Source organism: Sphaerodactylus townsendi, linkage group LG14 (assembly GCF_021028975.2).
Source record: "Sphaerodactylus townsendi isolate TG3544 linkage group LG14, MPM_Stown_v2.3, whole genome shotgun sequence".
NCBI lineage: Eukaryota > Metazoa > Chordata > Lepidosauria > Squamata > Sphaerodactylidae > Sphaerodactylus > Sphaerodactylus townsendi.
The window spans coordinates 44455978-44479629 of NC_059438.1; the positions used below are offsets into that span (position 1 = coordinate 44455978).

The 23652-nt window shown below is 43.2% G+C and overlaps 1 protein-coding gene across 6 annotated transcripts in view; it reads right to left on the reverse strand.

Annotated features, from left to right (window-relative positions):
• Window positions 1-23652, reverse strand: part of SLC12A7 (solute carrier family 12 member 7) — a 148006-nt gene that overhangs the window by 79781 nt on the left and 44573 nt on the right. For all 6 annotated transcript variants that reach the window (XM_048515219.1, XM_048515216.1, XM_048515215.1 and 3 more), the window contains exons 2-4: window positions 6247-6341; window positions 5330-5452; window positions 3522-3668 (exon numbers count right to left, since the gene is read on the reverse strand). In XM_048515219.1, coding sequence (XP_048371176.1) covers window positions 3522-3668; window positions 5330-5452; window positions 6247-6341 — 365 coding nt within the window. The remainder of the gene's footprint in view (window positions 1-3521; window positions 3669-5329; window positions 5453-6246; window positions 6342-23652) is intronic.

Genomic DNA, 23652 nt, shown 5'->3' on the forward strand with positions numbered 1-23652 from the left:
TATGAATACAAGGGATACAAGGGTTTGAGAACTAATTTTCTCGTCTTTCAGTCTTTTCAGGCCATTGCAGGACTATCTGGATTGTCCACCACAGCACTGTCCATTGGGCTACCCAGTATACCTCATCTTCTGGTTGGGGGAGAGACCTTGGCCTCGCCAGCCACATGACCATGTTTTGGATGGGACAGAGAGGAATGCGTTGGGAGGCCTTGCTGCCGATACTGGATGGAGCAGTTGCAAGGGACGGACCACCTCACACCTTGATCATCCAGTGGGGAAAGAATGACCTGCCTGCAGAAAAGAGCATGTTGCTGGCTCGCCACATGATGTTGGACTTGAAATTCATGATGCACTGGTTGCCAGGAATTACTGGAGCGTCAAGTATGGCGTGGGGCATTGACCCTGGAGAAAATGGACCTGGCCAGATGCAGGACCTTGTGTGATCTCTGGGGGGCAGGTTCATCGCATACCTAAACATTTTGTTGCACCTTCTGTTTCACCTTTCATACAAGATCGCTGCATTGGAATGATGACATCCATCTGCAGGAATGGAGGATGGACCTTTGGCTGCACAGCATCAGATCTGCATTATGTGATTGGTTGTTGGCTTAGGAAGCTTTGGTGGGAGTGAGGTGGCCTTGCTCTTTGGCGAGCTGAACATGGGGACTGATCCAATCATGGGAGGAGAAGCTTGCATGCCTGCCCTCCCCATTTGGTGGGGGCCTCCATAAGAGTCCTGGGGGGTGGAGTGAGCCTGTGTCTCCTGTTGCACCCTCGAACTGCTTCAGGATGAACTTGCATTAAGAGAAACGAAAGAATAAGAAAAGTGAAGAAGAAAAGTGGAGAAGAATAACAAAAATAAGAAAAGAGGAGGAGTTTCAGCTCAGCTGAGCCAAGAACAGAAAACTGTCTTTGATGAAGACCTTCAAACGAAGATAGAAGAAAATGAGTGACTGCATATTCAGTTCTTTGAGGCAGATGAGAAACACAAGCATTTGGAATCAGAGCTGCAGAGCAGATTAGAGGTCTCGGAGGTGGCTGCTGCGCAGCACCGCGCGGCCGTGGGCAACTGAACACTGAAGTAAATGGATACAACAGAGAAACTGCAAAATGAGATGGCCAAATGAGAAATTAAATATCAGACTCAATAGAGGGAAGTCAAGGACTGCAGGGTTTAAACAGAAGAATAATAAGCTTTGTCCATTAAAAAACCGCAACACCCCGATGTGTTGTATTTTATTGATGTTTACCTGTAGAAAAGTTTAATTGTAAGTTTTAATTATGTATAGTGTATTTATTAAGTATTGCTTTAATATTTATTGGTTTATTGAAGTTAGAAACCACCCTGAGCCTGAACAAGAGAAGGGAGGTATAAATATCTCATAACAAAAATAATAAAATAATTGGGGCGCTGTGTGGTTTCTGGGCTGTATGGTCGTGTTCTAGCAGCATTCTCTCCTGAAGTTTCCCCTATGGCTGTGGCTGGCATCTTCAGAGGATCCTCTGAAGATGCCAGCCACAGATGCAGGCGAAACGTCAGGAGAGAATGCTGCTAGAACCCGGCCAGGCAGCCCGGAAACCACACAGCGCCCCAGTGATTCCGGCTGTGAAAGCCTTTGACAATACAATAAAATAATTCTCCTCTTCTCATCTGATGCCAAAAGCAGATGGGTCAAGAGGGGAAAACTGGAAGTCAGGGATGCAGGACCTGGCAGGCAGATGAGGAACTGGAGAATCCTCTGACACTGACTCTTGCGTCAGAGGAGGGTTTCTTTGTCTGCTGGACAGGCCCCCCACCAACAGAATGGGCCCACAGGATCCGGCCCATTGTACAGGGCAAAACGAAGGCCACGTCCACCCACATTGCTTCAGTCAGATAGCTGATGACCTGACATAGTATCCTAGAACTGGTCTGGCGCCAACTGTGGGCAAGCTTCCTAGGCTTCCCCCTTCTTACAGAATATCAGTTTCACTACACAGACATGTGATATCTCCTGCTTTCCCTGGGTACTGATGTGATGGTAAAGGAATTTTCCAAAGCAGAAATGTTAGTGTCTAAAGACATGGATTAGAAAATTACTCAGAAGCAGGACATGGAGACATCATGGTTCTTTGGGGCTCGTGTACCATCTTACTATTTGAAATCTCTGGCAGAGGGGTTTCCCCCAAGGGTGCTTCTCTGGTGGGTCCAGAGAGAAGGACTTGCTTATAATCAGTGGCGGAGCGCCAAGGAAGTGGGGGGGGGGGTGCGTCGTGCACTGGGCACACATCTGGGGGGCAGAAAATCGCCCCCAGCCCCTCCCCGTTTTCCCCGCGCACCCCACAGCACACACACACACACACACACACCCCTTCCCACACTTACCTACGTTCCTTTTCTTTTTTAAATACTTTTTGAGGCTGAAAAAAATGGCCTATTTACAGTTCAGGTTAAAAACTGCCTGAGAAACTACAGTTCCAGGAGACCTTGGGGCTCACAAGGTCTCCTGGGAAGTATAGTTCGTCAGGCAGTTTTTCCCCTGAACTGTGAAGAGGCCGTTTTTTTCAGCCTCAAAAAGTACTACAAATAGAAAAGGAACATAGGTAAGTGTAGAAAGGGGGGCGGAGAGTGTGTGACGGGGGGGGGGGGGGGGGGCGCCGCGGCGGGCCAGAAAAAACACACTGCGCACCGGGTGCAGTTTACCCAGCTACACCTCTGCTTATAGTGGCCCAAGCACTTCTACACCAACTTTCTGTCTGGATCCAGACAGTATTCCATTCTTTTTTTTGAAGAGGAGGAGAGTGGATTTATGCCCCCCCCCTTTCTCTTCTGTAAAGAGACTCAAGGCAGCTTACAAACTCCTTTCCACTGCTCTCTGCCCCCACCCCCACCCCAACACACACCTTGTGAGGCAGGGGGGACTGAGAGAGTTCTGAATGAACTGTGACTAGCCCAAGGCTCCCATCAGGAATGTAGGACTGCGAAAGCAAAGCTTGTTCACCAGATAAGATTCCACCGCTCATGTAGGGGAGTAGGGAATCAAACCCAGTTCTCTAGATTAGAGTCCACCTGCTCTTAACCACTACACCACGCTGGATCTTAGGAAGAGTGCCAACCTGCCTCACCATTCATTATCCTCACATGAGATGGGTGTTTTCCCTTCCAGTAGGCGTGTTAACTGATGAGTCATATGCAAAAGAGGAAACACACTTCATAGATATTTCTCAGCAATGCCCTTCTTTTCCGCTGAACAGCCCCACCATATCATTAGTTTTGAACTACAATCAATACACAAACAGCCAAGAAAATGGCCTTCCAGTATGCTAGTTTATGTTGCCTTGTGAAGTCAACAATACTGCAGCTAGAAAGCTGGACGTGCAGGGCTGTGTTTCAGTGTACCTATTTCATTGACAGTCTTGCACACTATGATTTCTTTCTTCCCTGCTACTTGTGTAAAGTTACGGGCAAAAGCAGAAAGGGACTGGAATGCAAGACAGAACTTAGCTGAATATCAAAGACCACAGACATCTGTCACACTTACACCAGCACAGCAGATGAACACAATGATGAAAGATTCAAGAACTCCAGCTGTCCCCACAATCCATGTCAATCGCAAGAACAGGATGACTCCTAAAATGTTCTGCAGACAGGGCAAGTACACACCAATGAAAGTGCCCATGCGTGGAGCCTACAAAAAAAAGAAGACAAAAAAACCCCAAGTGTTTCTCTGATAAGAAAAGATTACTCTGTATTGGGTAAGACCGCTTTATCTTAAAAAAAATGATCTTAAGGTGAGAGATATCCTAACATCAGATGTGACTAATAACAATTACCTAAACATATAGATACACAGAATCATTTTTGGTGCTCTACCCTACAACCTCAGATATATATCATAAAGCCTATTAAACAGATTTATGCAGCACAGAAGGAAAATATCAGCCCTATCCTTGGTCTCCTTTTGCGCCAGAGGCACAATATTTCTTTCCGTCAGGTAGATCAGACCCTGATTAGATTAAAAACAAGAACTCTTGGATTTTGAAAGCAGGTCACTTGTCTCATAATTCCTGTATTCACAGAACAAAAGAAATTGTTTTGGGGCAGAAAGATGAGCCAATGATCGAAAGCCACCCCTCTGTAACAGCACTGGCCCTCTAGACAGGCAGTCTAGCCGACTCCTGACAAGTCACCCACATATTCCCTTATCCCTCTAACGCATAACGATTGTGAAAGGGCTCATCATTCCCATGGCAGGAGTGCTGATAGACAAATCCCTTTTTAGCTACAGCAGGGTAGTTTGAGGATGTTTAAATCAGGGACAGCAATTTAGAAGAGCTTCTAACAGCATCTTGAGCAATGGCTCACAGGTCACAAGGCCTGAGGACAAGCAGTACATCACACCTGGTATTAGCCAGTTGCCTAAAGCAAGCTGCAACTATCCTGATGAAACAGGTAACCAGTAGCACTTGTTCCTTTCCTCTTTCAGGACAATCCTACGCAGGGTCATTCCAGTCAAAGCCAACCAAAAGCAACACACTGGAGCGACTCCGCACACAGCGGCACTATGCTGCCCTGGGAGAAAGCACCACTGTGCTACTGCAGCAGCCTCTTCTGACCCATGACGGACACGACTACCCAGTCCTTCTCTTCAACCCGCCCAAAGCAAGAACAGGGAGAGAAAATGAAGTGCATGTTTTGGCCCTTTACAATCTCCCACCTTCAGCAACAAACAGGAACAAGCTGCCATTCTACATTGCCAGTAACAAGCAACTTTTTGATTTTAACTAATAACCATGCGGATGTGAAATGGTATGGTATAGCTCAGGGGTAGAAAACCTGCGGCTCTCCAGATGTTCAGGAACTACAATTCCCATCAGCCCCTACCAGCATGGCCAATTGGCCATGTTGACAGAGGCTGATGGGAATTGTAGTTCCTGAACATCTGGAGAGCTGCAGGTTCCCTACCCCTGGTATAGCTCAATTGTGTCAGATCTTGGAAGTTAAATAGGGTTGGTACTCAGATTGAAGACAGCTAAGGGTTGGGGGGTTGGGTTAACTGCCTTTGCAGAGGCAGGCAATGGCAAACCACCTTCTCTTCCCACTTGCCTTCAAAGCCCCTTGCTGGGGTTGCTACAAGTCAGTTGTGACTTGAGGACACATACAAACAAAATAAAGATGTACACATACTGTTACTATTATCAAGACAAACAGGGGCTAGCTAACAAAATGTATAATGTCACCTCTTTTGCATCGCTACTGACAGTCATCCTGTTTGCTTTCAAAGTTCATAATGAACACAATTAATTACAAAAACAAAATTTAAAAAATCAGTATTTGAACAGCACCTACCTTGATTTCCTTACGTTTGCTATCTTCATCTTCTTCGTGTTCTATGACTCCCTGAGTAACGTTGGTATAGTTTGCTAACTTATTCAGAAGAGATGATACCATGGGGTTGCTATCCATTTCTTCCTATTCGGATTTTTAAAGATTAAAAATATTTTAACATCAGATAAGAGCACATTTTAGAACAATGAAAAATTATCATATATGTACAGTAAACACTGCTGCAAAAACCTACTAAATCTTTAAAGAAGTATTTTTATTTTTAACAGTGAAAAATAAAAACTGTTAGCAAATCACATTTCTAATATTCAAATCTTTAAAACAAATCCAAGTCAATTTCTACCGAGCTTTTCCTATGCACTAGCTTTATCAAATTAAAGATTCCGTGGTACCCTAGGGTGCCATGAGCATGTCCCAGGGGTACCACGGCAATGCTACTGGCCCCCCTCACTTTTGTGGTGTCTCCCACCGGCACCAACAAGGATATGGAGCTGGCCCAGGGGGCGGGGCCTGCCGCAAGGTCAGCAGCCACTTCCCACCCACCCCGTGCTTCCCTTCACCCTGGGAGGGGAAGGTGGGGGGTGGCAAGCAGGGGAACTGGGAGGAGAAGGTGGGGGGAGAATGGCAGGGGTACTGTGAGATATGAAGAGTGAGGTCAAGGGTACCGTGACGTCAAAAAGGTTGGAAAACACTGTTCTAACTGATCATATTCCAACAATTTGAATAATTAAATCTTACATGAAACGCAGGGTTTTAAAAAAATACATAAGGCTGAATAATGTTTAAAAACATAAATCATAATTATTTGGATATTATGCTACAGATTTCAAGAAAATCAAACAAATACTACTGCTAAATTAACAGCGCAAGTACCATTACTGTACTTGAATAAACAAAAGGAATGCTAGAAAAGAAATTACCTCAAAAAGAGCCATGTTCTTCCCTTCATAGACATTTCCTCTTTCCAGCCCAGAATTATTGATGAATGGACTACTCTCCCTTGGAATTCCATCACCTATCAGGGAATAAGAAACAAACCCACAGTTACAGGCAGGCCCATGATGCACGGAGCGCTTTCTGCGACTCTCCTAGTCCCGTCATCCCTTCGCAGCGGGGTCTCCTCGCATTTTCCTGTTTAAATGCGAGAAGGAGCCCCACTGCCTGCCACACAGCTGTGCTCGCAGTTCCCAGCCCACTCAAAAGGCAAGATATTACTCTTTCAAGGTCATATCGATATCGCTTATATCAATATATCTATATTGTTGCGGATGCTTTTCGTTGCTTTTGCATTTTTAGGGAAAAGTCAGCTGTGGATCCCGTGGGTGGGGGGTGGGGAATGATCTCCCTTCCCCCACTCCGCCCAGGGATCCATGGCTGGCTTTTCCCTAAAAATGCAAAAGCAACGAAAAGCAGCCTCAACAATGCTGATATAAGCAACATCTACATTACCCTTAAAAGGCTTTAAAGAAACAAAACAAGCAACCTTCACCTTGCCTTTTGACTGCAGTGACCCAGAAAAAAGGAAACCACATGGTTCCCCTGCTCACACAAACTGTGGGGTGCCCAGGATCTCTGGTGACACAACTCTAATGGCAACAACACAAGAATCTCTGCCCCACAGGAACCGAACGCTCACTGTGGGGGAAAGCGACCGTGTATAATCAACTGCAGAGAAATCATCAGGATATTCAATGGTACTTCTAAATATTCCAAAGAGGCTACTAGCTCAATATTCCCATGTTGTATAAATTAGATTTGGGCTGCTGACACCTGCACTGGAGTGAGGTCGAGGAACCTGCTGGAATTTTTAAAAACTTTTTTACTGATAAATGTAAAAAGTACACATTAATCAATATTATTTGCTTGCTCTTCCCTGAGGAATTTTCTATCGTTAACGCCACCATAACTGACTAGTGAGAGAAGGAGCCATGTCAGTGCCCCAAAATAGAACCCAACTTCCTCAGGGGTAGTTCTGATTTACACACTTGGCAATATGCTACTAGCACTCTACTGCACAGAAATACTAACATTCAGTTCACAAGAGATCATACATATCTGCTCTTCCTCCCGACCCCGCAAAAAAAAGGACACGTGGTCCTGGCCCGCATCCCAGTCTCAGAAATCAGACTATTAATTGCTCAGTTGAAACTGTATAAATCACCTGGCCCGGATCTAATGCCCCCAGATTTTTACAAAGCATTCCCGGACTGGTGGGCCCCCCTTCTGGCCACTCTGTTTATTTTGGTCAATAGGTCAGGTACTATCCCAGGGTCTTGGGTAAATGCAATAATAACGCCAATATTCAAAAAGGGTGACCACATGTCACCAGCTAATTACAGACCCATCAGCCTTTTATCTGTCTCTGGTAAACTTTATGCCAAACATCTGTTAAATAGGCTATGTACCTGGATCAATGATGGAAAAATTCTTTACCCCAAGCAAATAGGATTTTAAAAAGGTTGCTGTACACTTGGTCACTGTCTGATCCTCAACCTCCTGTTATTAAAATACAAAACAAGGGGACGATCTAAGATCTTTGCTGCGTTTCTGGACCTGAAAAGTGCCTTTGATTCAGTTGTAAGAGACTTGCTGTGGCTTAAGTTAACAGAGATAGGAATCGATGTTAGATTATTACTACTTATTAAATCTCTCTATTCAAACACAACCTGCCAGATAAAATGTACAAACTCTGGAGACCTAACCCCAAAGATTCTCGTCGTGACAGGTGTTAAGCAAGGCTGTGTATTGGCCCCAGTCTTGTTTAACTTATTCATTAATGATTTGGTACATGTGTTGTCAGATGCTAACGCACACAGCCCAGTTGTTTCAAACAAACCCGTACCACTCCTACTTTATGCTGATGACGTGATACTGATCTCCAGATCTCAAGTGGGCCTTAAAATGCTCCTTAGAAAAGCTATGGAGTACTGTACATCTAACTTCCTGTCCTTAAACCCAGAAAAATTGCATCTTTTCTAATGTATTTAAGCAGTGGCGTTCCTGCCTAGGGACAGGGGGTACCCTATGTCCCCGGGCGCCCCCCATTTGGTCACAGGGGGGGGCGCCAACATTTCAGGGTCGTTTGTGTGTTTTTAAATTTTTAAAGTGTTTTTTCACGTTCCAGCCTGGAGGGGGCGCAATTTTAAGGCTAGCAGCACCAAAGTTTCAGGGTATCATCTAGAGACTGTCCTGATGATACCACCCAAATTTGGCGATATTTGGTTCAGGGGCAGCAAAGTTATGGACCCCCAAAGTTGGTGCCCCATCCCCATTGTTTTCAATGGGAGCTAACCTGAGATGGGGGCTACCCATTTGAGGGACCATAACTTTGGTACCCCTGAACATAACTTCACCAAACTTGGGTGGCATCATAAGAATAGTTAACAGATGCTACCCTGAAAATTTGGTGTCACTAGCTTTAAAAATACACCCCTTCCAGGCACCCCAAGAAATTTGCCCAAGATTCTTTGTTTTGCAGTGACTTTGCTCCATTGTAGCCAATGGGGAATTTCTGAGTGTGTAGGCAGGCTGCACATTTTTGAAGATAGAGGCACCAGACTTTCAGGGTGGCTCCAGGAGGGCCTCCTGGTAATAGCATCCAGGTTTGGAGACCTTTGCTTCTGGGGGTTCAATTTTATGGGCCCCCAAAAGGCTTATTTTGTTTCCCCGCTCCTGCACATGAAAGCCTGTGAGTTGAGTTCTCTCAGAACTCTCTCAACTCCCCCCCCCCCCCCACTCCAGAAGCAAAAATTGCAGCCTGCCTCAGAAATTCCTCATTAGCTACAATGGAGCAAAGTCACTGCAAAACAAAGAATCTTGGGCAAATTTCTTGGGGTTCCTGGAAGGGATGTATTTTTAAAGCTAGTGACACCAAATTTTCAGGGTATCATCTGGTAACTATTCTCATGATTCCACCCCAAGTTTGGTGAAGTTATGTTCAGGGGGACCAAAGTTATGGTCCCTCAAATGGGTAGCCCCCATCTCAGGTTAGCTCCCTTTGAAAACAATGGGGATGGGGGCATTCGATTTGGGCGTCCATAACTTTGCTGCTCCTGGACCAAACATCGCCAAACTCGGGTGGTATCATCAGGGCAATCTCTGGATGATGCCCTGAAATCATGGTGCCGCTAGCTTTTAAAATGCGCTCCCTGCAGGCCGAAAAAAAACACCAAAAATACCACCCCAAAACCAAAATACCTTGCATTCGCATTTGTTCATATTTGGGCAGGACATAATAGGACAATTTTTGTTCGCATGTGCCCAGATTTGCCCAGATTCCAGCCAAATCTGCTATTTGTTTCATCTGAATCTCCAACCCTCAAAAGTGATGCTGTTTCAGGGTGGGGGAGAATCCATCCCCAAACAGCATCACTTTCAATTTTGTTTTAACCGGGGACCCCAGATTCTCCCTTTAAGGTAGATTTAAAAGAAGAATCTGAGCTCCCTAGTTTAAACACCATTGAAAGTGATGCTGTTAGGGGTGGATTCCACTGGAGGTGTTTTGTGAGAGATGATGCTGACATTTGTTTGGTAAATGTTTTGCTGGGGGTGATTTGTGAGAGATTTACATGCTTTACTTGCACTGGCTTGGAGTTGTTTCTCAGGCTAACAACCTACCTCATAGGGTTGTTGTGATTAGGAAATTAGGAAAAGAGCTGGTGGGGAGAGAGCCATGTATGTTTAGATGGGAGTGGGAGGTGTTTTGTGAGCTGGTACAAAAAATCATTGTTTGGTCATGGTGGGGGAGGGTTGCCACTCATATGCCGGACTGGGGGGGGCGCCAAACTCAGGTTTTGTCCCCGGGCGCCAGTTTGCCTAGGTACGCCCCTGTATTTAAGCCTTCTAGATGGCTTATTAATGGGATTAAGGTCGAACACTCCAAGTCCTTTAAATATCTAGGCCTAACCGTCCATCATAAAGCCACATGGGCCAGACATAGAGATATTGCTGTAAAAGGAAGTTATCACACTGCTTCAGCAGTGTTAAAGTTTTTTCACACCCGGGGAAGGGGATATGTCCCAGCAGCTCTAAAGGTTTTCAACTCCAAGGTAGTTCAGCAACTTCTCTATGGAGTTCCTTTATGGATAACTGCATGGAACAATTCCGTTGAAAGAATACAATCTGGCTTCCTCTATAAAATACTCGGATTACCGCACTCTGTACCATATGCTGTACTATGCTTAGAAACTGGTCAGAACCTACTTCAAACAAGAACATTCAAGTACTGGATCAAATTATGTTTTAACTCTGATGTGCGCAGTTTAATGTACACTGCGCGCCCAGACCTATTTGCCTGCAAATGGTATCAACTTCTCAAATCAAAAATTTACTCAATAGGTTTATTATTTGAAGATCTCTGTATGCTGTCACCCAGAGAGATTTTCCGAACCTTAAAAAGCAGACTTTTAGAACAGGAATATCATACCTTGTTGGGGCAAGCAAATAAATCATGCTCACCCCCTCTCTGTCGGAATAATACCGAATAGGGGCACATAGCCAAATATCTTGAATTATTAACTGAACCCCAACAGAGATGGATTATCACAAGGGCCAGATCCAATACCTTCCCATCGGCCATTACAAAGGGTTGTTACTTATCTACCCCTCTCCAGGATCTGGTTTGTCCACACTGTAAAAACCAAGTGGAGACTCTTGCTCACATTATTCTATCTTGACTGTCCGAGATATGTGGGCATTAGGAATTTCTCCCCCAGGCTGGCCCTAGACAAATCTGAAAGAGACTCTGACAGTTCTGTTGTGGAGCTTCTGTTAAACAATACAGATGTCATGCTCTTGGAAAAAGTAGCAAAATTTCTTTTTCAAGTGACAGAACTTTCTAAGTAATGTATACTGCTATATACAGTCTTCCTGTCTGCACTTTGAATGTACTCTTGATTTGTATTTCAAAAATGTCTGGCAACGCTCTGGAATCTATTTTAAATGCCAAACAAAGGTTGTTGTTGTTGTTTGTTGTTGTTGTTGTAAGACACATGGCTATTCTGTATTCAAGATAATTTCACACGACTTGAAGCACACACGTCAATTTCATGATATAAAGGCTTGTAACACTGTGGATTATCCCAAATTTGTGTGTCTTGCATGCAATGGGAGTGAAGTTCATCAGTTCCCCCTTTTTGTTATAGCCCAAAAGGCCCAATTTTAAAAGCTGCTGTTCAGAGAGAAAAGGAGCTGGTGTGGGAGGGATCATTCCGCCCCCTGCCCCCGCCCTGTAGAAAGGGGGATTCAAGACTATATATAATCAAATTAACATTCAGACAATTTCTCAGAAGTCCACTTTAACACATAAAACAACCATTTAATAAAGACCCTTCGGAATAGCTCAGTCTGACATTGATTTCACAATGTTGATAATCTGGGGGCTCTCACGCCACAAAGGCCAACACTAAAAAAAACTCTAGTTGGGACAGGTGCTGATCTCATCCACCTACATGTTGGCACCTTGAATAGGCCCTGACCAGACCAGCAAACATGACACCCAGAGTCCATCTGTTTTATCACCCTGAAAATCTGCCATTAGAAACAGCTGCCAATGTGAGATTGATGCTCTGGAACTGGTACTCAAGCCTGACAACATAGTGGGGGGGGCGGGGCGGGGGGCGGATAGGGACAAAGATGAAGAAACGACCGTTGAGGGAATGCCAAATGAAAGAAAAAAGTCTTCACCCACTGGAAGACCACATCAACAGTAGGAGTTGACATAAGTCAGTTATAATTTGACAGTGCTTATGCACACAGTGTACCTCGAGTGAGTTTCTGCTAAGTCAGAAACACTGTAATTCTAACCTCATCCCTGACAGTATTACAAAAAGACTTGAAGACAACTAATGCTCACAAAACATGGCTACTCCTCTCTTAGTAGCATGCCTTGGGCACAGAAAACTATAGCATGCGCCCACTGTTCTATCCTGTGACATTTTTAAAAATAAATGCCTTTTAATAGTTAATAAACATAAGTAACAGCATCAACATCAAAAGGTATATAATAAGGTATATAATCTGATTTACAACTAAATAAATACAGTATCATACAGAGTTTAGTTTAGTTATCTAAGACATGGGCAATGTGTACATTAATACAAATGGAATAATAATAATAATAATCATAATAATAATAATAATAATAATAATAATAAAATAAAATAAAAAAGGGGGAGAAAAAGAGGGAAACTGATGCACACATTGAATAAGTTCATTCTAATACCTAGCTGTATAAAAGTCGACTTCTCCTTCAAAGGTTACATTTATTTAATGAATACTGTAACATTTCTAGCAAATTGCTATTCTCTGAACCCATTGTTCAGTTTTTATGTCCAGTCAGACTGCCTAATATTAAATAATTATAAACTAATTCCTTGGTAATCCTATTATAGTTTTTAAAATAAACCACTTATCATTAGTAATCAATTGGAACAAAATCAACATCAATCTTCTCCATTAAATATAATATCCAAGGCTGCCAGATCTTGAAGTATAATTCCACTGGAAGGAACCTCGATGGGTGAAAACCCTTGTCTAAAATAAAGAGTTGTTGTACTTTGTTATACCAATCTTCCACGGAGGGTATTGTATCTGTTTGCCATAGTTTGGCCAAGATTAGACGTGCTGCAAGAAAGAGATGAAATAATAAATGCTTTTGAGATTTCCCTATTTGTTTTTCCATCATGCTGGGACCTAACAGGTATGTTATAGAAGATTTTTTAAATTTAAGCTTCATTACTTTTTTGATTTCTGTATGTATAGTTAACCAATATTTTTTTATTTTTGAGCAAGTCCACCAGAGGTGAAAGAATGTTCCTGTCTCCCGGCCACACTTCCAGCATGCAGGTGAGTATAAGTTATTAATCTTAGATAAGGTTAGTGGTGTTAAATAATCCCTATAAAAAGTTTTAAACAATGTTCCCAATAATTTGTGTTGGGAGTATATCTATAAATATCTGTCCAAAATCTCTGCCAAGAAGTCAACATGATGGGTCTATTTATATTTTTGGCCCATTTAACCATACTTGGTTTAACTACCTCTGTTTCTAATTTTTGTTGTAGTAATAGTTGATATAATTTACTTATCACTTTTGTATCTTCACCTACAAGTATTTTATCTAATTCATTAAATTTGTCGTTTATTCCCCAAGTTTTGTCATCATTTGACCAACTATTCTGAAGTTGAAGGTAAGTAAACCATTGGCAATTATTCCCTTGAATTTTAATTAGATCTCTGGGTTTTATTATCAATCTGTTTTGATATTTATACGTAAGATCACTATATGTTAACCAATTCCATTTTTCGTTCCTATCTCTGATTTGTAGTCCCTCCATTCGTGATAACCACTTGGGGATTTTCCTATAGAAAATCTTTTTATATTTAATCCAGATCTTAAGGAGAGAGTTCTTTAAAATATGTGCTTTAAAATATTGGTCCCCTGGTTTGATTCCTTCATGAATCGGCCATAAATAGTTATGCCCTCCTCGCCATTGTTAATCTCCTCTAAGTTAAGTAGATCATAGTCCACTAAATTAGCCCATTTTTTTAGCCAGCACAGTGTGGCAGCATCATGATATAGAATAAGGTCTGGTAAACCATATCCCCCTCTATTTTTATGTTCTGTTAAATATTTAAATTTTACTCTGGGTCCCCCCCCCCAGAGGAATTTATTTATATCTTTCTCCCAGGTTTTAAATATTTTTATTAGTTGTTATTGGTAGGTTTTGCAACAATAATAATATTTTTGGGAGGACTGTCATCTTTATTGTAGAAATTTTACCATACAAAGAGAGATTCAATTTCTCCCATTTATTAAATTTCTGTCTTATGTCTTGCCAGCATTTCTTATAATTATTTTTATTATATTATCGTTATTATTTTTGAGTTCAATTCCCAAATATTTTAGTTTTTTAACTACTTTAAATCCAGTACATTCTTCTAGTTTCTTTTCCTCAGCAGCTGGCATATTTACTGTTAGTATCTTTGTTTTTATTATTTATTTTTAAACCAGCTACAGAGCCATATTCTTCAAATAATTTATTTTTATAAATAAATTATTTATAAATTTATTTAAAATATTTATATAAAAATAAATTTATTTTTAAACCAGCTACAGAGCCATATTCTTCAAATAATTTCATTAAGTGTTTGAATTTTCGTGAGGGTTCTTCCAGAAAGCAAACTATGTTGTCGGTGTAGGCTTTTAACTTGTAATTAATCCCTTTTTGTTTTATTCCTTCTATAGTTGTATCTTTTATTATTTTTTTCAAAAGGGGTTCAAAAGAAATAATAAAAAAGTAAGGGAGAAAGGGGGCATCCTTGTCGTGTCCCTCTTTCTATCTTAAATTTTTCAGTTAGCTCATTATTTATTTTTAGTTGGGCCTCCTGTCTTGTGTATAAATTTGATATTCTGTTGAGAAAATTCCCATTAATCCCAGATTTCTTTATTGCCTCTAGTAAAAATTTCCAATCAATTCTATCAAATGCTTTCTCAGCATCGAAGCATATAATTGGCATGGGAGGATGTAATTTGTAATTTAGAATTTCAATAATATTTAGAACAGTGGGTATGTTTCTAGTAATATTTCAACCCGGGAGGCATCCCGATTGATCATTAGTAATATAATTAATCAGTATCGATTTTAGTCTATTAGCTAATATTATGGTGTATATCTTATAATCTATATTTAATACCGAAATCGGTCTAAAATCTTTTGGGTCGGGGATTCCCTCCTTCAACTTAGGAATTAAAGAAATAGTTGCTTTAGTCCAAGATTCAGGGATCAAATTTGTTGTGAATACTTCATTTAGTAAGTTCTTTTGAGAAGGTTCTCATTAATTGCCTCAGGAAGACCACTGACTCTAATAAAAGTTTCCTTTTGTTTGAGTTCCAATAAAGCCAGTTGGACAGTATCTTTCCTTTGTTGGTTCTTGATATTTCCTACTGCTTCCTCCAATTCCTCAATATGTTCAGCATTTTCATGTAAAGCCGAATTCATTTGGGAGAGTGTCTCCTCAATCTTTTTAAATTGGGTTGAATTATCTTTCAGTTCTTTCCTGTGACATTTAAACAGGCTGAAGATGCTCGTTGCCATGGACAATGCAACTGGCAATGTGCACAAGCTATCACCTTTCACAACAGTGTGTTGGCCTGATTTGCACCTTGCTTCAATGACACAGGAAATAAAACCCAAAACGTCTCCACTCTGCCTTCTGCTTGAAAAAATATGAAGAGTGATAAAATGGGACACCTGATGATAACAAGCATAGTTAACCACCCACAAAACCCAAAAGGCACTTCACACGTTAACCAGTGATCTATTTTGAAAATGAGAGGTGCAAGTGTTCATGTCCATGCAAGACACTCCTGACTCAAACCTGGCCACCTGCAACACCAGGAGTGTGGAGGCCAGCTGTGATGCAGGATGTACACGGGGTCAAAAATAAACTCCTCGAGTTATCACTCATTGGCCCCATTATGCATGGAAGGCTTACCCCAGGGTTCTTCACTGTGAAGGGCTTCTAGTGGGGTCTCCTTGTGTTTCTCTCTTTACATGTGAGGAGGCAAGCCAACAGACTGCAGCGCAGTTTGTCTACTGAACTCTGCCATCTCTCAGTACCTGGTTCTCTTAACTCTGCCCATCAAATCAGTCTTAAAGGGACAGATCTCTTCCCCTTCCCCTCTCCACACACATACAGACACATACTCACACTCTCTCTTCCTGTCACTGCTGCCACAGCAGGGATGAGAGAGGCTTGTTTTAAAAGAAAGGCTGGTTTGGAATAAAGTTTTCAAAAGCCCTCCTGATCATCAGGGAGAACAGAAGTAGAGCAAGGGAAATGGGGTGGAGCAAAAAAAGAGACCCTGCTTGTACTATTCCTTGGGGAAGCTTTCTGTTATTATTATACTGAGATATCAATATCTTGATATGAGCACTTAGAGAAGCAGGAAGGAGCCAGCAACATGAAAGGGGGGGGGGGAATGAGGAGGAAAGCACTGGCAACAGGGTGAAGCTAGGTAGGCTGGCTAAAGGCGGAGGGAAGATGTCTGGCATGGAGCTGTGCTCACTGGCAAATCTGGCTCACTCGGGCAGCAAAGCAAATTAAAGCCATGCTGAAAGTGGTCTTGAGTGCCATGGAGAGAACAGAAAGTAAAAGAGGGGCTCCAGAAAATACTTCCATACAAGGAATCTTGCTGCAATGAACATTCATTCCCACTGAGCAGCAGACACGTTGTGCACAATCAGCCATTATGTCCCAGGGCTAAGCCAGGCATCAGGAACCGTCTGACCACCTGAGTCAAATTAAATGCAATGGGACGAAAGATTTTGCAAAACAGGGCTTTGTTGCATAGTCCAAAAATGTGTCCTCGGACTTACCTTTTAAACCATCAAACTAGCATTCTTGCCTTTTGGCTCTGAATGGTATTTTGGTACCAAGAGGCTGACTCCAGTATTCCCAGTATTTCTTCAGCCCACTGATGTTCCATCTGCTGTGCATCCTACCAACTCAGGTCCTCAGCCTGGGCATAAGGGGCACAACGCATGCTCCCTTAGCCCCCTTCCCCCTTCATGCCCCATTGTGTTACTCTCAGTTGGTAGCCGGGGGCCGGAGTCTCTCAGAACTACAACTGATCTGATCTTTAGACTATAGCAGGGGTAGGGAACCTGCGGCTCTCCAAATGTTCAGGAACTACAATTCCCATCAGCCTCTGTCAGCATGGCCAATTGGCCATGCTGGTAGGGGCTGATGGGAATTGTAGTTCCTGAACATCTGGAGAGCCGCAGGTTCCCTACCCCTGGACTATAGAGATCAGTTCCCCTGGAGAAAATGGCTGGGGTGGACTCTATGGCCTTACGCACTGCTGAAGTTCCTTTTCCCCCCAAATCACTTCCAAATCTCCAGGAACTTCCCAGTCCAGAGTTGGCAATCCCAGTCAGGTCTGTACTGACAAACTGAATGTACTAACCCACCATAGCAGCACTTTTCTCTCAGGAAATGTGGTTGTGGTGCCTCCCCTGACCGCTCGTCCCCCTGGGGCGAGTGTGCCGTCCCACCTCCCTTTACCTGGGGGATGTCCTCCCCAGACGAAGTTTTAAAGTCTCACCCACAGGGCGCCTCAGCTTCTGGCGCACCCTGGCACCCTTCCTGCACTTCTCCCCTCGCTCTGTTACTTCACTGAGCGAGGGTCGGTCTGCCTACTAGGCTTCCCACCACTCCCCCTTCCCTGTTGTACTCTCACAGGGTTTGGGTTCAGCTCTGGTCTCCCAGCCTGTTCTACTGCACAGCTGGGCTGCAGGATCCTTCCTCTCCCTGCCCTTCTGGGCTAAACAGTTCACTTTCCCTGCCTCCTCACAGGTCTCCCTTTCACCCTCTTCCCTCTGCCAACGCCCCGAGCATCCTTTCCCACCCCCTTATATCCCTTTTCCCCTCCAATCCCCCTGCCTCGTCCCAGCTGCCGTCCATTCTGATTCCCTTCCTCAGCTTCAGCTGGGACTAGGCAAGCCCGGCCAGGCTCAGAGCCCCGCCCCTTCACTCCTACATCTTGGCGCGTTCGTGCCGGCGGGCTGGTTGATTGATCCGTCGAAGGATCGACGGATAGGGAGATCGGCTTCCCAGTAGGCCTCCGAGGCGGTGCGTCGACGCGGCAGGGAGGTGGCGTCCCGCCCAAAAGGAGGGGCGGCGGATCGCCAAGCGCTGTCTCCTCTAGGAGAGCGGGCATCGCCACATCCGCTTTACAAGTCCGGGCGCCGCGCAGAGGCTCGCGCCCGGACAGTGGTTATCATCAAAATGTTAAAATGTTGTTCAACCTAAAAGTTATGGTATTTTCCTCTGTACAACTCTTTTAATGCCTGTCATATATAAATACAAGGTGAAGAATTGCACAAAGACTCTTCGCCCTCTGTGTTTTCAAGAACTGTATGTTACTCAGAGAATCCATTAATATAAAAACAGCCCTGGATTAACTGTACTATGCACATCTGCAAAGCACAAAGCCATAAAAACAAACAGGCCTAATAGATTTGCCCAAACCTGCTTACGAGCAATGTTCAAACATCAACGTCACAATAAAGATTTAACAGCGTAATCCAGCTATATGCATTAGTTTTGGAAATCAGGCAAGACAAATCCTCTAGCCGTTTTCAGTGATTATAGCAACCGAGCCAGGGGCTGGCAGGCAGATGGCTTTCAAAATAATGAACTCATTTCATGTCAAAAGCCCTCCAATTCTGCTCTTAAGGCTGTAAGATACAGCAGGTCATGATGATGTATCTTTTTTACAGCAACATTTATCGATTTACAGCTGTTGCTAATGTCAGGAACAAACCAGGATCACATTAGAAATCAACCACAAGCCAACAAAGCTGTGAATTTCCCCTATGTGCATTATTTATTGGCAGCTATGAAAGTAAAAGCAATACAATAAAATCATAAAACGATCTAACAAACCAGAACAAGCCACAAGCATGGAAAACAGAATAAAACGCCCTTCAGCAGCCTATAACAGTCCTCGGTCAAAATCAGGCCACAAACCAGCTAAAAGGGATGCCATCACTCAGTTAGAAGTTATGTAGTTAGTGGAAGGCATATTTTCATGACTCCAGCAGCAAATGCCAAACAATTTCCTTATTATGCCAGTAAAAAGCACAGCAGACACAACATGAAGATAAATAGCAAAAACGATGCAATAAGCGTGATTAAAAACTTAATTCAGTTAAAAGCTCTTTGAAATAAAGAGTTTTATATACCACCTGATAGCCAGTAAAGGGGGCTTTCCCACCACCGAGGCGGCTCTACGTCTTAACAATATTTAGCATTTTAAGATTTGCAAAGCCCTTGTAGAAAAAAAGAAAGGCATAGGAAGAAAGTCATAGCAAATATATATATTAAAAAACAAAAGATTTAGTCTTTCCTCCCAATTTTTTGCCTCACAAGTCAAATAATGCCCACCCCTTTTCTCTCCCCAGTAGAAAAACTGATTGGATCCAACCCATTAATTTTAAAGAAATAAATTCCATTCCCAGTACAGAATTCAATTTTGTGGGCCAGTTGGCAAGCAGGTTTCCCCATTCATCTCACCGGAATGTTTAGGCAAAGGAAGGGGAAACCCCCTCATGTGAAGAAGACCCATGTCCTTCTGCGCTGGCAAAGAACTGCTGCCTGAGAATGAACGTACCCTGTTTCCCTGAATATAAAACATCCCCAGAAAATAAGATGTAGTAGAGGTTTTGCTGAAGAGCGAAATATAAGGCATCCCCCGAAAGCAAGACGTAGCAAAGTTTTTGTTTGGAAGCATGCTTGACGAACAGAACACAGAAAAATAAGACATCCCCTGAAAATAAGACATAGCGCATCTTTGGGAGCAAAATATAAGACGCTGTCTGATTTTCGGGGAAACACGGTATTAAATTGGCCAGTAAATTTCCTTTCCATTGGCCAGTGGCAGGATAAAATGTTTCAACTGTCCCCACTATGACAATCTTCAGTTTATTTCCACTATATTTGCCATGCTTCAGTTTGAGGATACTGATATTACTGTGATTGGTGTGCCTGGCATGGAAGGAGGGCATCGGGAAGGGCACAGGTCAGTCAGCACCCGGTCATAGTTCTGACGAGGCCCCCTCGCCTCCTGCCAGCTGCATGCTGGCACTTCCCCCCTCAGTTGTCGGTCAATGAACTGCCGGGTTACCATTTGATAGGTAGAAGGTGTCACCTGCCAACTAAGTGTCGGAGAATTAAGTGAAGACACGGTGGTCCGAATAGACATCTTCTTGCATCAGCCCCACAAACCTCTCTCTCTCCCTCTCTCTGTGCCATCATATCTCAGCAATGAAGGAAAAAGTAACAAGCACTGATAAATTTAGCTGTGAAAATGGAAGGATGATCCAGCTGAGTTGCTGACAGTCTTACCTAATTTTCTGCAAAACTATTTTAGACAAAAATCAGCCCAGGTGCTTTTTCCATTGCAGACCACTTTCTCTGGCTTCCTGAACTGACACCACTTGGGACAGACACAAAGAGTAGAGCTACTCTGTTGGCCTCTGGGACTAACCAGCCTTATCCTTAGGTGACCTACAAATCTTATTTTAAAAATCCATGGCATTACACATCCTCGGAAAAGGATTATTCCTCATTAGACTGTTTGTGTGAGCACAGCCAGGTATGACATATCCATTTTCAAAACACAATTATGTGTTTTAAAAAAAGAACCTTCATCAGACACAATTTTGCATGAAGCAGAATTTCAACTGGAATTCAATTCAATATTAAATTTGATAGGTCATCCCTCTTCTTCTGGCCTCAGGGCAGCTAACACCGTAGTAAAAGATTTCAGAATACATACAAGTAGCAAGAGCATTTAAAAGTTTTAAAACATTCTAACTAATCATTGATTCAAGAGCAATATAACTATTCTCTAGGGGTGTGTCATAACACACAACAGGTAACCAAAAAGGAGGGAAAACCAAAAAGGATGTGGGAAAGGAAAGGGGAGGAATGGGGGTGTAGGGGAAAGAAAGGGAGCGGGAGGGGAAGAGGGGGAAGGCCAGATGGTATTTCGACAGCCTCAACCATAATATGTCTGGTGGAACAGCTCCATCTTATAGGCCCTGTGGAATTGTGTAAGACCCTGCAGGGCTCTGATCTCATTGGACAGAGCATTCCACCAGGCTGGAGCCGGGGCCAGAAAAGTCTTGGCTCTGGTCAATGAAATCAGCAGCGCTGACCCACCTTGATCCTGGTGCCTCCAAAGGTCATCTCTGACGGTGATCAGGGCCATTTCCATGCCATGGAAAAATCTTGGCTCCTTGGGCCCATGGCCTAGGGTCTCATGAAGATGTACTACTGGCAAGACATGGATTGCAACTCACACCTGTAGGTAGGAACATTTTTTCTAGGAGGCTAATACACCTGATCAGGAGGACTTTAAACTGAGTTATGTGGGGAAGGGGGACATTATTAAAGCCGGTAGGAGTTCAACAAGTTCAAGAGATAATAGTCCAAAGGTAATAGATAGAACTGAGTGAATAGTTCAAGAACCCAACAGTGGAAGGGGGGAAAAACTTAAACAAGCATCCAGAGGGAATGAAACATGTCTTTAGATGTTTCTACACTAATGCATCGAGTGTCAGGACCATGCCTGTCAGTTTCTTGATGTCTTGCTGTGTGTGATTTGCAATTGTTTTCCTCTTCCCCTCTTCCCTTCCTAGCAATCTCCTGTTAGCAATCTCCTGGCGCCAGCCCATCCTCAAAGAGGTGTGAAAGGTTCCCAGGTCCTTTGTAGCCTGTCAGTTTCTTGATGTCTTGCTGTGTGTGATTTGCAATTGTTTTCCTGTTTCCCTCTTCCCTTCCTAACAATCTCCTGTTAGCAATCTCCTGGCGCCAGCCCATCCTCAAAGAGGTGTGAAAGGTTCCCAGGTCCTTTGTAGCTTTGTAGTAAAAACTGTAATGGACATTTGGTGTGGGGGGATTAAAACATATGTCCTGGATCTGAGCTCTCTAGCTCAGATCCTGCTATACATTGTTACTCTTCGCATCACCTGGAATAAACTGCTTTTGGACTTTTCTACGGTCTCTGTTAGTTCCACGTTAGAGAGTCTGACATCGAGCACGGGACATAAATAAGAGCTCAAACTCTTAGCACGGCAAAGTAAATATGATGTAATGGGGATCACTGAAACCTGGTGGGATGATTCTCGTGATTTGAACGTAATAATTGAGGTGTAAAACCGATTTCCGAGAAATAAACTGAATTGGAAAGAGCGGGGGGAGGGGGTGTCGCATTATACATCAGGGATGATTTAAATTCAAGTCTTGAATCCTGGAAGCCAGATTGAGAGCATCTGGGTAAAAAATAAGGGGGAGAGAAACAACAGTGATCTATTACAGACCCCCACACCAGACTGAAGAGTTTGATGATGTCTTCCTGGAACAGATAACCAAACTTTCACAAAGGACAGAAATAGTAATAATGGCAGATTTTAATAGTCCTGATATTTGTTGGAGGTCTAATTCTGCCAAGACTATGAACAATTCCTCACTTGCCTTGCAGACAATTTCCAGAAGGTGGAAGAGGCAACAAGGGGAACGACTATTTTAGAGCTGCTCCTAACTAGCAATGATGACCTGGTTCATGGAGTGGAAGAGGTAGGATCCTTAGGTGGGAGTGATCATGTTCTCCTGGAGTTTGTTATACAGTGGAAAGGGGATGCTAAGCGTAGTCATACACGCATTCTAGACTTTAAGAAAGCAGATTTCAGCATGCTTAGGAAACTACTGGGAGTGACTCCATCGTTAAAAATATTGAAGGGAGAAAATCTACATGTCTCTCACGTAGAGCCCATGTGGAGGGAGCAGCAGGAGTCAGCAAGTAAGTGGAGAAGAGAAGGTTCCTCACCATCTTATTTTTTAATAGTGGCCTGAAAAGCGGCCTGAAAAATAAAAAAAAATTGAATTTTTCAGGATGAACTTTTTGGCTCCCTTATTGCTACCAGTTGGAGGGAGGGAGAGAATAAAAAAAAATACCAATAATAAATACACCACTAGTCACTTCTCTCCAGGATGAAGAAGAGCTATTGGTGAGCACCCTTTGGGCTCGGTCAGTCAACCAATTACAAATCCACCTAACAGTACCATTGTCCAGTCCACATTTCACCAGCTTTTGGGGGGGGGGGGGACCTTGTCAAAGGTCTTACTGAAATCAAAGTATGCTACATCCACAGCATTCCCTTCCTCTACCAAGCTTGATACTCTATCAAAAAAGAGATAAGATTAGTCTGACATGACCTGTTTTTGAGAAACCCATGTTGACTTTTAGTGATTCCGGCATTCCCTTCTAGGTACCTGCAGACTCTGTTTAATGATATGTTTCAGAATCTTTCCCGATATTGATGTCAGGCTGACTGGACAGTAACTATTTCAATTCTCTTGCCCCCTCCTTTCTTTTTGAAGATGGGGACAACATTAGCCCTCCTCCAGTCTGCTGGGACTTCTCCTGTTCTCCAGGAATTCTCAACGATTATAGCAAGTGAGAAGGTATTGAGTAGTTCTGTCTTTGCCCTGACCCCTGTTTGCATTCTGCCATCTTCTCCATGCCCTACCTTATCCCTTTTCTTCCATTTGCTATGGACATATCCAACCCCCCCCCCCCCTTTTAAATTGTTTTCAACCTCTCTGGCAAGCCTGAGCTCATTCTGCACTTTAGCTTCTCTACACGTACTGACTATTTGTTTGAATTCCTCTTTGGTAATTTCACCCCTTTTTCATGTATGCTTTTTAATTCTAGCTCAGTAGAAAGGTTTTTAGGCCTCCATGCTGGTTCCCTTAG